Source organism: Clytia hemisphaerica, unplaced genomic scaffold (genome assembly GCF_902728285.1).
Source record: "Clytia hemisphaerica strain Z4C2 unplaced genomic scaffold, Clytia hemisphaerica genome assembly, whole genome shotgun sequence".
NCBI lineage: Eukaryota > Metazoa > Cnidaria > Hydrozoa > Leptothecata > Clytiidae > Clytia > Clytia hemisphaerica.
Genome location: NW_027104596.1, coordinates 37,978 through 51,947, shown reverse-complemented (window position 1 = coordinate 51,947; position 13,970 = coordinate 37,978). Strand labels below are relative to the sequence as shown.

At 34.2% G+C, this 13,970-nt stretch overlaps 2 protein-coding genes across 2 annotated transcripts; both read left to right on the top strand.

Moving 5' to 3' along the window:
* On the top strand, positions 1 to 2,865 carry LOC136824032 (uncharacterized; the record flags this gene model as incomplete). The annotated part of the gene is given in 2 exon segments (XM_067080187.1): positions 1 to 36; positions 1,886 to 2,865. Coding segments are annotated over 2 exon segments (870 nt in total). The 3' UTR covers positions 2,752 to 2,865.
* A 5,825-nt stretch (positions 2,866 to 8,690) lies between these two features.
* On the top strand, positions 8,691 to 11,782 carry LOC136824030 (uncharacterized). Its single transcript, XM_067080185.1, has 3 exons — positions 8,691 to 8,950; positions 9,690 to 9,859; positions 10,428 to 11,782. The coding sequence occupies exons 1-3, from the start codon at positions 8,935 to 8,937 to the stop codon at positions 11,334 to 11,336; spliced, it is 1,095 nt and encodes a 364-aa protein (XP_066936286.1). The 5' UTR covers positions 8,691 to 8,934; the 3' UTR covers positions 11,337 to 11,782.
* Positions 11,783 to 13,970: the final 2,188 nt, after the last annotated feature.

The window sequence follows — 13,970 nt, the reverse complement described above, 5'->3', positions numbered from 1 at the left end:
AGTGAAGAAAAATTTGGAGATTTTTCTGAAACATGTGTAGGTTTTTTAAATTTTGTTTTGGAAAAAGAATGTCTGGGTGCAGTTTAGCCTGGATATCCAAGCTCAAAATTAAAAAAAAAAAATTTACCTCTCAGCAAACAAAGTTCTAAAATTATAGAAACTAGAACATAAAATATAGAAAACTAGACTGTGAAATAGTTTACAGCCTGGATATCCAGGCTAGGTGCAGTTATTTAAATAAGTGAAATTTCTCATTGGTGAAACAACGATACCTTTCTGAGTAAATACCACTTTCAGTCAACCACTTTAACATCCCTGTCTCATTGATCTGGTTATAAACTTTCAGACAATGAGGAATTTATTTATAACAATTTATCTGAATCAAAAATCTGAAACTTTCATTACAACCTATAAATGTTGTTTATATTATAAGAATGGTGTTTTCCACTTTTTCGTGTATCCATATTCTTGACAAAAATCTTCCTTAGATATCCATAGCGGTATTCCTAGTTTAGAATTGACCAACTCAATACCTTATTGGGGAAAACTTTGTCGGGGAAAAGTGATGAAATTTTGGCCAAATGACGAATATTTTTCCCCGACGAAAATTTTCCCCGACGAAAATTTTCCCCGACGAAGTTTTCCCCGATAAGGTATGCAATGCAATGTATACCTTAGCCAAGGTTCTAAGCTAATGTACGTTTTTTTATAAGAACAAACTATATAAGAACATAAGGCTTCAGTGGCCAAAAATTTAAGAGCATCCGAAGGCTTCAAAAATTTTGGATGTTCTTATAAAAAAACGTGTAGTATAATTTTGACTTTAAAAGATGTATACTATTATTAGCTTGTTGCAAACAAACTCGGTAAAAACATGCCCGCCTTTGCTGAAGACTTTTCGTACTAGCAAAAAAACAAAAATACACGTTTTTTTATAAGAACAAACTATATAACAACAATTTGACAACATAAGGCTTCGAGGGCTGAAATGTTTAAGAACAAGTTGAGAACATTTTAAGGCTTTTACCAACTCTAAAACAGCCGGTTTCTAAGAAAAATGGGCAAAAATGCTCAAAAGATGGTGAAAATATAAAGAACATGTCAAGAACATTTTTAGGCTTAAAACTCAAAAAGTTAAGAACATCCGAAGGCTTCAAAAATTTTCGATGTTCTTATAAAAAAAAACGTGTATTTTGTTGTCAAAGGAAAAAATAATAACATCTACGTTATTCCCAAGAGCAATTAAAAATGGCAACAAAATTAAACAGTCATGGATAGAATTTATTTTCCACTTTTTAATTGGACATTAATTAAAAATGAAATTCCCAACGGTATTTTGTCAAAATGTTTCAATTATTTTGTTTTTGTTTGTGCGGAAATTAATTAGGCGCATCTCAGAAGTAACAAGGGGAAGGTCTTCCATTTAATTACTTTATAAAGCTTCAATACACGCTTTTTTATAAGAATATACTTTATAAGAATATTTATGATGGAATTGGCCACTTAAGAATATGGTAATTTGGCAGCTGAACCTAAGAATGCCATTTTCCACAATTAAATTGCACAATTAAATTGCAAATTATTCCCCAGCAACGCAAAAGATTCCACGAAAATGCTTAGTCTTTGGTTGAGGTATGTTTTACATAGTAGATGTTGGTTTAGTTTGGATCCAAACCTAAGAATACAGTAAGAATTATTTCAGGATGATTTTTCCCAAAAGGTTTAAAGAATATTCATATTGATTCGGAAAAACACCATAAAAAAGCGTGAGAATAATAACATTATAACAGTCAAGCCGAAAGAAAACTTCAATGGTTTTAATAAAAAAGTTTGTACAAGGAACGAAATAGAAAATCTTTATCGATAAATTTGTTGTTACTTTCAGGGTGGATATGGGCGTCAATCAGTGGCGGAGCTGGCTTACTAGTCCTCATCACGTGTATATGTTGTTGTTGTTGCATTCGTAACAAAATGAAAAAGGAGAAGGAAAAAGACACTACTTATAATCGAGTACCTGACGAAGAAATCGGTAGTGAACTCGAAGAATTAACCGATTCATTCGATTCCCGCCACAGTCAAAAACAGAAAAAACGGCACCCCCGGTCTCAGAAAAGAGACAGTAGTGGTAAGGGTGATCCATTAACATATTACGTATCTGCACCGCATCATCGTGCTGTTGACCGTGTTGCACAGTATCACGAATCCGGTGCTGAATCCAGTTTATCCGATTACGATCGGGCTTCTGAATCGGTTTCTATTTCAGCTTATGGGGACGCAGTTTCTACACATAGTAGTGATAGTTATGGGACAAATAGCTTTGCAAAAGCTCCTGGTAACTTAGCTATCCAAGCATCGTTGATATACTCGAGAGATTCTAAATATGTAGCTGGGAAGATAGTCACTATTGATGGTCTCCGTTTTGATAAAAGCACAATGAAACCAATGATTGAAATTAAATGTCACGTGGTTATTTTACCGTTAAAAAAATATGCTTTGAAAACAAACTGGTATCATATTCAAAAGAACCGAATTAAAATGGACGAATATTTTAAATTCAAATTTAAGCAGTTACCTCAAGAAACAAAAACGATGTTACGGTTTAGACTTTACGGCCGACGTGCAACTGTCGGTAGATCACATTGTCTTGGAGAATGTTACGTCGGTCTACGTGAAATTATTACATCACGGGGTGGACTCACGTTATGGCGATCTATAACTAAGGGTGCCCCTGAGATAGTTGATTTAGAGTAATGGAAATCTAAGTGAAATATACTTAAATTAGGTGACCTATTGGGTTCAATTTATGATTAAATACGCATTTAATTAGAGAATTTCCTCATACAATTCAACCATCATAAGAATATGAAAGACACTTTTTAGCAGTGATTTAAATTCCTTTTTTATCCCTGAATAAATCAGGATGTAATCCAACGTTTGCTGATCCTTTTATAGAAAATGAAAGTGCTAACATTTTAAGATGGGCGTAGAATTAATGAAAAAATGGGGATAAACATATATTTCTTTTTGTTTTATGATTTTTTTTTTTGATTTTTTTTTTTTGTAATCCTCTCCCTGTCCTGACCATTTCTATAATGATATGTGAAATATATTTCATGTCAGCGAAATGCTAGAACGCACAATAACTTTAAGACCTGTCGTAGATACGGTTTTCTACTAATCTTTTAAAATAAATGAATATAATGAATGGACTATCAGATGGTTTTTTGTATACCCCCTGTCAAGGAAATCTATAACTTTTCCTACTTTATCCCTCTGGAATTCCAAGGTTCATTATGTTTAATTTTACTGGGGCTAAAAAATGTCACCCACGGAAATCCAGCAAGAAATATTCAAGTACCTTGAGGGAACTTATTTTGACGGGAACAAATTTTGTTAAATTCGCCGAATTCACCAAAATTAGTTCCCGTCAAAATTAGTTCCCTTAAGGTATCTTGTTCCATTTTCTATTCTATTCTTCCGACTAACTTACTGTAGTTTTCACAAATTTGTTAAAAGATGTCTCGATAGGTACCTTGTTACGTAAAAGAAAATACAAGTGATTTTTCTTCTTGTTGTCTTAGGACCTTCACCCTTAAAGGGAGGCCCCATACCCTTTCACAAATGTGTTGTAATGGAGACTAACATGGGAAGGTTTGGTTTTTTTCTGTTTATCTTAAGATAAACCTGTATTGAGTATTGGCGAGACTTTTTTCATAATTTTGTCAAGTTACTTTCAATAAATTTTTTTTTACCTTTTGTATTATATTTAGAATAATCTAATAACTTTTATTTTAAATAGCTGAAGAATTAATCGGAGCAGAATAACTTAGAAAAAAATTACGAATTAAAAATCAAAATCGAATTTTCGAATCTGTTTTTGATTTCAAAAGCACGTATAAAAAATAATGCTAATCACAACATCTTTAATTCGGTCGGATCATAGGTTTATAAAGCCCGAAGGGCTAAATGTCGTGCTTTGACTGAAAAGTATGCCTTGGTTAGGTAGGAAATCCTACCTCGGTTATGTGACATTACAATAGAATTTCAGCGTCTGACCAATCAGAAGCTTCGCGGGTTTTCGAAAACAAGAGCAACAGTTAATTTTTGCAGTATTCCATTTATTTGTCTGTGATGGCTTAAAGCACGACATTTAGCCCTTCGGGCTTCATAAATCTATGGTCGGAGTAAGAAGACATGGCGGCATGAGTCGCGGCGCTCTTTGGTCAAGACCTACCTGTACAAGACAGAAAGATCTAGTGATTTTACTTTGATGTCATTGACACCATGGAGGTAATAAAAATATAGATGGAGAGTCAATGCCTTTTGTTGGTTTGTTCTATTCTGATATATCATCGGAAGCAAACAGCTGTTTGGTTGCTTTGGGAATAAGATGATTAATTTTGGGTATACTCGTGGGAATATTTAAGTTCATAAAAAACTGAATAAAAAGATGTTGAATTTTTAACAACTCTATTGTGAGATAATAACTTTGTTGATCAAAATAAGAAAAAGGTTGCCATAACAAGCACTAAATCTTATATTTCTAAGAATCCCCTCTCATAAAATCATCGATAAATTTCAAAAAGAATTCTATATTACGATTAGGTAACTTTTTAATTAATCATCCATCAGAATTTGAAAGCCCCCTCCCTTTTAGACGTAAAGATTTCTAGTGAAGAAATTTTCAAGGAAAATGTGCTAAAACTCTCAAAATTAGCACTGTGTTCGCCCAAAAATACATCGATATGAAATCATAGAACTTTTGTAACCTGACTTTGAGAAAATTATTTTTGTATCGCGTTTGAACAAGAACTTTTTGCATAATAAGTTTATTTCAACCAGGATAACATTCTCACTTCTGTTCTTATAAATTTACATTTCGGATTTTTTTGCTTCCAATGATGGTACATCAAAGAAAAGCCGCTTTGAATAGATTTATAAAAGATTTCAACGATCATTTAGGTCATTACCGAGACGTTTACTCCCCATCTATATCTTTATTACCTTCATGTTGACACCTAATAGGTTATTAAATCTAGAAATTCCGTCCAGATGAATTCGAAGATTTGGAACGTAAAGTCTGTCTCAATATAATCAACAGCGGAGACTAAAAAGGCGGTAACTTCTGATAAAAATCGAATGAAATGATCTGGAGATTTTCCAATTCCCCTTAGGGGCGTGGTCACGAGTTTCGCTAAAACAAGGTTTAAAACATTGGGGCAGGCTGGAGATTTCAAAAATGGTCCGATTTAATTGAACATTTTGCACACTTGTCCCTTGGGTGAATCTGGGGGGTGTTTTATTTATTTTTTCAAAATTTTTATTTTAAGGGCACAAGGTCACAAGGTTTAGCCCAAAACGAAGCTAAAATATTTCTTATATCAAAAGTTTTCCGTTGATGTTCACAATTGGGCTTACGAGTAATTTACAGGATACTGAAGTAGAGCCAGTGCGGTTAGCACGTTCGACAGTTTAATAAGGAGTGTAGGCGAGACCAATTTAATTTGTTGTTCTACGGACAGATCGTTAGAAAAATATCGGTCGGTCGGTCGGCAAAATAAGAATAAATTTTTCATTTATAAGGGTTGGTAAGGTACCGAGAAAATTTTCCAAAAAGTATCTGGATCAAAAATTCACTTTGTTTTTTATCTTCGATGAAGATCATAATAAAGCTTTAGTGTATGGAATGCTTTTTATGATTTTTCAATTTCTTGAATAAATTTTCAGCTTTATTCATGTTTAATTCTTACAAATAACTAGTGTGTAAAATGTATTGTAGTGAAAATTCGATATTATTATTTTTTTGATTTTAGCAAAAATATTGTCGGTCGGGTCCGTAGAACAACAAATTAAATTGCGGTCTCGCCTAATATTATAAAATATAGAAAAGATTTTTGAAAAATTAGAAAATGAAGATGAAAAAGGAAAAAGAAAAAATCTACTTCTTGTAGAATTGTCCTATCATCTTCATTTCATCTTCATTTCAATTCTCAAACTTAGAGGGCTATCGCGCTGACCAAGTTCATTTATAACATCAAAATGTAGTGCATGTGAGACATGTACGACATGTGAGAATGTAATGAATTTTGGGAATTTCCTTCCACATTTCAAATCTTGCCTTTCGGAAGAATAGTTGTATTTTCAAGAGAAAAGGTTACTAACTTTATAAGAATTAAGTGTGTTTGTGCAAGCTGGCTCTCTTCCTTTCAGTCTAACATAGTGAACTCTCATAACTCGAACAGATACCGGGGACGCAAATTTGCTCGAAAAATGGAAATTTCGAGTTACGGAGATTGGTTTATAAGGCATCGTTAAACGAAGGGACCAGACAACTTTGTCTGAGTTAAGGAGACATTCGAGTTATAGAGGTTCGAGGTATGATGACTTCACTGTATAGAAGAGACATAAAAGATCGGGAGGCCGAGTTGAGTTTGATTTTCGTAGGGCCAGAGAGGAATCTCAAACTCTTCCCAATAGAAAAAGTGAAGTTGTATGAATTTTGCCACATTAAGAATGACAGATTGGAAATAGTGTTGTTTATGTTTTCGGTAGGCACATTTTTCGAAATCTGGTGTTAGATTTTACTTTCAATCCAGCGTTGGTGTGAAAAGTATGCGGATCACGCGATATGGATGGGAAATAATAAGTGGCGTCATTTTCCACCCTATCCTTTAATCTCTATAAAACTTAATGAGCCAGATGCTCACTGTTTCAGTGAGACAGGTTTTTTATAACACAAACTGTTTAAGAACATTAAGTTTCGACGTTCGATGGCCAAAATATTAAGAACAAGTTATGAACATATTTTAAGGCTTTACAAACTCTAAAACACCCGATTTTTTTTAGAAAAATGGCAAACATTCTCATAAAATGGTGAAAATAAGAACATGTTTAGAACATCTTTAGGTTTGATGCCAAAGTAGTTTTAGTAGGCAAACCAAAAGTTTTGGATGTTCTTATAAAAAAACGTTCTCTTATAAACGTGTAGGATTTAAACTCAATAGCGGTTCAATATTCTGTATGTTGGTCACAACTACTGCAGTTAATCGATTTCGACTTTTACATATTTACATATACATAAATCATCCACTAGAAAGTGATGACATACATGACCATGTCTTTCCATCTGACCCTGTTGTGCGCCAAACGAACCATCTCGCCTTTGTCAAGTCCAGTGTCTTTTCTGGATAAGACTGCTCAATCGGTGCAGCTTGCCGTACTTAGTTAGTAAATGTGGAGATTACTTAAGCTGGATGTTTTTAACTTTCTTCAGCATTCTCGTATACGCTCCGTCTAGTTTCTTTGTCAGAGTAGACGTTAGCGACCATGATTCACTGGAATAGAGGAGGATGAACTCAGCAGTGGCTTTGAAGGGTTGCACTTTTATACTGAGTGTAGCTTTTTCTGATTTTCAAATTTTCTGAAGACAAGTGAAGTGCCGACCAAGCTTGGGCGAGTCTTATCTCTATGTCATGGTTAGAGTTTATGTAAGCTTCAATGTATTTAAAATTGTCAACCTTTCCAGGGCAATACCATTTACAGATTGAATGTCGCGTTTTTTTTTTATTAGAACACCTAAAACTTGGCTGTGCTTATTTCCTTAGCATTTTTCAGCCTGAAATGTTCTTAAATGCGTTCTTAATTTTTCAGATTACTCTAAATCGGAAAAATCATGCAAAATGAAGAGCACTTAAAATTGGTAAAATTTGGACAATATTTGACTCTCGATTGGTCATTTAAAGTGATAGAGATGACGCGTTCTTTAGAAAAAGTAATAATATTCTTTTATTACATCTTAACGACCAACCAAATCAAATAAGAGCTTGTAAAAACTCCAGCTTGTCCCAAGCATTTCACTCTCGTTTAATTTTAATCATGCAATTAATACCTTATGTTTATTCGCATAGCTTGCATAGCTTTTTCAAATGCATTTTTTTTATAAGAATGACCAAATCCAAAGTCTTAACAAGTTCTTAACTTAAAAATGTTCCTAAATGATCTTATTTTAACCACTTTGTGAAGTATTTTTGTAAAGTTTCATAAGAAATTGAGTGTTTTAGAGTCCACAAAGCTTTAACATTTTCTTAATATTTTCTAAATATTTCGGCCATCTAAGTTCTTGTTGGCCCAGCGCACAGCGCAATGGGCCTTTAAGACACAACTGGTCGAAAAATTTATTATATTTATTCTATTGTGAGCATGCTTAAAAAAACCACATATAATTAATACCTCCAACTTATACGGTCAAATCTTTCTTTCTTAATATGTAGAAAAAAGTTTAATTTATTGCTCGCCCGACTCGAGTCTATACATTGAAAAAATTCGCTCCTGTTGTATGGCGATTCTGCAGCGGATAAATATGCTGACAGTGCCAACACTGCTGGGCCTTTACGCCGCTTAGGCTTTCTTGTTTAGTTTTTTCTTATTCATGTTTTGTTTTTGTTTTGAACAAACTATATAAGAGCATAAGGCTTTGATGGCCAGAATTTTAAGAACAAGTTAAGAACATTTTAAGGCTTTGTAAATTCTAAAACACCCAATTTCTTAAGGAGAACATCTGAAGGAGAACATCTGAAGGCTTCAAAAAATTTGCCTGTTCTTATAAAAGAAATCGTGCGTAGAAAAAAGGTGTATTCGATGTAGTTTTTAATTAGATTTTTAATTATACCAGACCACAGCAATCAAAGAGAACCATCAACCATGACAAACTAGTCAAGCTTTATCATCATCATCTATATCTTATTAACTTGTGCATTTTGAAAATCAGCAACAAAGAAACACGCGTATGAGACGTGTAAGGAGAGAAATAGAGTTGATTTGATAATGGGATTTGTTTAAGATAAATTTTGCATGCTCCTTCTATGGAGGCAAGCTGTTTTTATATCTCGTATAGCAATATTTTTGTCTGAGAATAAAATTTATTGAAGTCGCAAAATGGCATTACCACTTGGTAAGATTCTTTTTATAATATTATTATTGGATTTGAAATGCCTTTGGGATTTCAAATTCTGTTGCTTGCAGCTCAAAGAATCCAGTTGTTATTCTTCAGCAATTTCTTAAAATTTTAGTTCATTCCTAAGCGTCTATTTGCAATTTGGAAAAGGTCTTTTTCTTATAAACTTTTTGCTGATTTTTTAGTAGCGTGAACTTAACATTGGGAAAGACGTCTTTGTCTGGTATATCCAGACCGTCTACAAAAAATGCTGAAAAATAAAATAAAAGTAAAAACAAGACAAAAATTTGGGGTGAACCGGAGTTTATATAAGATACTTCACAAATTGGTCATGTGAAGGAATAGATATGACGTTTTCTATAGAAAAAGTAACAAAATTGTTTTATTACACGCTAACCTAAATCAAACATAGGTAAAAACTCATGCCTGTCCTCAAAATTTACTGCCTCTTACAAAAATATAGAGTGTAGGTACACGTTTTTTTATAAGAATGTCCAAAATTTTTGAAATTTTCGGATGTTCTTAACTTTTTGAGTTTAAGCCTAAAAATGTTCTTAACATGTTCTTATTTTGACCAATTTGTGAATATTTTTTATCAATTTCCTAAGAAATAGGGTGTTTTTGAGTTCTCAAAGCCTTAAAATGTTCTTAACTTGTTCTTAACATTTTGGCCAGCGAAGCCTTATGTTCTTATATAGTTTGTTCTTATAAAGGAACTTTCTTTTCACCGAAACAGGGGTGATCATTTTGTTCATTGTCATTGGTTGTATATTGGTTCTTCTTGTCATCGTTGGTATAATTTGCAAGAAATATTTACGTGGTGATTTTCAAAACAAACGAAGAATTGACGATGCTGACGAACCATTGCTTGAAGATTGTTATGATGAATTTACCGGCAAACACGAGGTAATCAATAACACGATGTTTCTTTAATAGGTTACATGTTTTTTATAAGCATAACGGTTATAAGCATATGAAGGCTCAAATTTGTAGATTTTCTGAGCATGACATAAGTATTATACGCGAGCCTGAAATCTTTTCATGCAGTCAATTTTTTTCTATTCAAAAAGATTTTTTGAAGTGGTCAAGTTGTAAATAAAGACTTTACACTGCTCCAAAAATCTTAACGCTTTTTGGATGGAATGTTAACAAAATTTCTGAAATTTCATGAAAAATCGGGTCGGGTTAAAATTTCAAATGGGGATGAAATCAAAGTTGATTTTTAATTTGATAGTGAAAATGATGAAATCTTGGATTTGATTTTCCAGTAGGTTGGGAAACACGGGATCTGTGACACAGAGGTGTATAGAAATCAGTATAAGCGTAGTTTAGTCGGTTGTTGGAATCTTCTAGTGATGCAGGGGTGTATAGTGTTGCTTGATGAGACTTAATACCAATGCAGAGATTGAAGATTCTTTTGAAAATCAGCTCAGGAATCCACTTTTTATGGAAACGTTTTCGCTTCCTTTTTTAGACAAAAAAGAACTTCAGCCAAACAAAGGAACTGAATAGCAGTGAAGAAAAAACAGCTGACCAAATCCGTCAGAAATATCGCAAAGATAAAACTTCGCAATCATCGCAAGCATCTTCAAGAAAAGGATCAGACAGTTCATCCAGGGATGGTGGTAAACATGGAATAGCTACCAGTTTGCTTGAAAAAGCTGCAGGATTCTCGAACGATAGCTCAGACCGAGAAAAAGAGTCTCTTGGATCATCGGCATCAGTTGATCGAGTACCAGCCTGGCAAGCAACCCTTATCCAGGAAGAAAGTGATATACCAGAAACCTCAGATCTAGGAACTGACTTTTCATCTATTGAGTCACAAAGTCCTTTACCAATACTAGAGCCACATTCATCACAAACACAAGACACCCAACCACCGCCTCCGTACACCCAACACTTACGCCCTGACTCATTATCAAGTACATTTGCCGGTGAAGCTAGCGTCGTTTTATCATTGAAATATCTATCAACAACCAATGTGATCATCGGAACTATAAAGAAGCTTGAGAATGTCAATTTAAATGCTAAAGGAACGCCACGTGATATATCATTTCATTTGAAATTACTTCCAAAAGGAAAACATCGAATGAAAACACCTTGGCGAGCATCTGGCACTGAAAATCTATCTTTAACATTTACAATGGGTTCTATTAAGATTTCAAGAATGGTTCAAGGTGTACTATGTTTGAGATTATATGGAAGATTATTAAGTAGTAGGTTTGCAAGGCCCAAATGTTATGGTGAATGTACGATCAACTTAAAGGACATCCTTGGTAAAGATGGTGAAGTTGAAATGACATGTCCGTTAACATCTAAAGGACTTTACAAGAGTACAGAAGATCTGAGATTCTCCACTGACGATGAACTCGAAAATCATTAATCTTCCAAAAATTGTTATAGAATTGTTTTGTTTTTTATTTGCATATTTTATACTTTGTAAGATAAGGTCCCAAATAGTAGGGGGGTTCGAATGCTTCAAAAAAACCCTTAATTAAGGTAATTATAAGCTAAAAACAGATTATTTAGAGCAAGTCAGCTTGTGGTAGCTAAGAATTTATTCAAAAATAAATAAACAATTGGAGGGGGTCCTAATTAGAACGGGGAGGGGGTTGGAAAATATTTTTGAAAATTAATAACCGGGTGGGGACACGTTTATTCTGGACCTTAGAGTAGCCAAACTTTTTTTTTTCGAAATAATCTTTCATAAGTTGCTTTTTATATGACCCTGTTAGTTAGTATTTTACAGACTAGACAGTTAAGACAACGATTCAAATGTAAATAAGTTATTCAATCATTCAAAATGACCAATGAAATTGAAATTGTTAAGTGTCAGGGTATCACTTGTTTTCTCGTACTATGGTTCTCGAAAGTTAGCAAGTTAGGCTGAGTATCCAAGCTTTAAAATATTATTTTATTTTTTTGATGTTTTTTTTCTATTCATGATATTCATGACGTAATGTTTTCTACGGAAATTCTCCGGTTTTAGCCAGTATTGGTAAAATTAAACTAGATAAAAGTTGTATAAAATTTACCACTACACTGGCAAAAACCGGGGTCTTTCGTAGAAAACATTACGTCATGAATATCATGAATTTACAGTTTAATCTACCTCGATATATGTAAACACATGGCATTCCGATTTAAGATTTTCTCAAAGTTAAAAATCTGCTTTCCGACTGTATTTTAACACACTTAAAAATCATTTGTGGTGTTTAAAATTTTGCAGAGAAATCCCCTTTGTCTCAAATATTTCGTCCATGATTGTACCTTTTATATTTTATGTTTTTTAAATAATCGAACCTTGGCGTTATTGAACCTAATGATCCCATTATTTAATGGATCCATTATTTTCAAGAGGCTCATCTTTCTGAAATCTACAATCACAGACGAAAATGTAAGACAACCCCCTTTCCCCCAGTGGCAATGTTGAAGGGCATTGGAAAAGTCAGTGGGAAGGTCATTCGCACTAAACATTGCCACTAGGGGGGAGGGGGGACCGTTCCATTGTTTTTCTAGAGCACTTTCCAGTGTTTTTCTCAAATATTAAAGTTCATGATTGTAGTAAGAGATCTTACTTAAAATCAAGCGTTTGTGTGGAAATTATACAGGGGTCACCCGTTTGGGGTCGATAAATTGATTACTTCATTTCCCATCCAAAATATTCTCCTCTGGCACCTTAAGGGCTTTAATTTCAATGTTTTAGAGGATCCAAATCGATCTTTTAACCGAACTTAGGGATGGATAAATAAAAACAAATGAAAAAGCTTCATGCTGACGTAATGTTTTTTACCGAAACGTCCTGATTTATGCCAGCAGTAGTGGCAAACTTAAGCTAGAGAAAAATTAATTAAGATTTTTCACTTTTTGCAATAACCTTGGGAGCTTCCGTAGAAAACATTCCATAACGAATATCGAATATTATGAATAAAAGAGAGTTAGCTAGTGGTGGGAGTTTGGGCCCACCCAGCACATAGACTTGGCGTTTAAGGCTATAATTTCATGCCCTGTTGTCTCTTGGGTGAGAATTTGTCGGCGTTACTTCTGATGATGCCATTCCCTCTGATGACGTTGTTGGTAACGACGGCAACTCATAGTCAGCAATTTTATCGTTTTCTCTAACATTATTAATTTCTTGGACATCTTCAATTTCTTTAACAAAGTAAATAAGTGCTAGTACGACGGGAGAAACAACAGACATGACGATATACAGAAAATGCGGATCGAAGAGGAATCCTAAAGGATTGGTGTTTTTGGTGATTCCTTTGATGTTGCTTAGCGACCATGAGTACATTGAGCCGTAAGCGTATGGTGCAGTAGCGCTTTGAAAGAAAGAAGATGTGTATCAAATTTCATCTGAATATGACATTATGACCTTGGTCAAAAAGGGCAAGATTTCTGGGGTAAGATTACAGTTATCAGACTAAGATTCCACTCTCTGACAAATAGTTTGTGTCGAACGAGGAGACCGCTGACTTCCTGAAGTTTATTTTTCCGCTGTGAGTGGTTGAATCTTAGGCTGGGAAGTGGAATCTTACCCCAAACTGTACTGTACCATATAAATTATAAAAGGGACAAACCTACTTTTTCTATTACGATATTCTCTGAGAAGGTCAAGGAACGTAAAAAAGTTATTTAATAAAAAACCACTACCTTGCAACTTGTATAAAAGCAACGGATACACCATGCACCGTACCCAACAAACTTTTATGCACGGAATTCGTTATGATAACAATGGCACCTGTGAACGCGCTACCAAATAAAACACGGACTGCGAAAATCGACATCACTAAAAGGATCCACACCAATGAACTAAAGAATGAAATCAAGAGGATACATTTCCGTAAAGGTAACATTTTTGTCAAATTATAGTAAGAATCAAAAATTACTGCCGAAATAAACGATATCGGCTTAACATGAAAACTCAGATTTGATCCCCGAGAGTTCCCCACAATGCTTTGCGCGGAAAAAAGTTCGCGGTGAAATTTTTTCCGCGCAAAGCATTGTGGGGAATTCT

What these genes read in the sequence shown, in the direction of transcription:
- LOC136824030 (XM_067080185.1), top strand. An exon ending in AATTTACCGGCAAACACGAG is followed by an intron (nt 9,860 to 10,427) that starts GTAATCAATAAC and finishes TTCCTTTTTTAG; the next exon opens with ACAAAAAAGAACTTCAGCCA.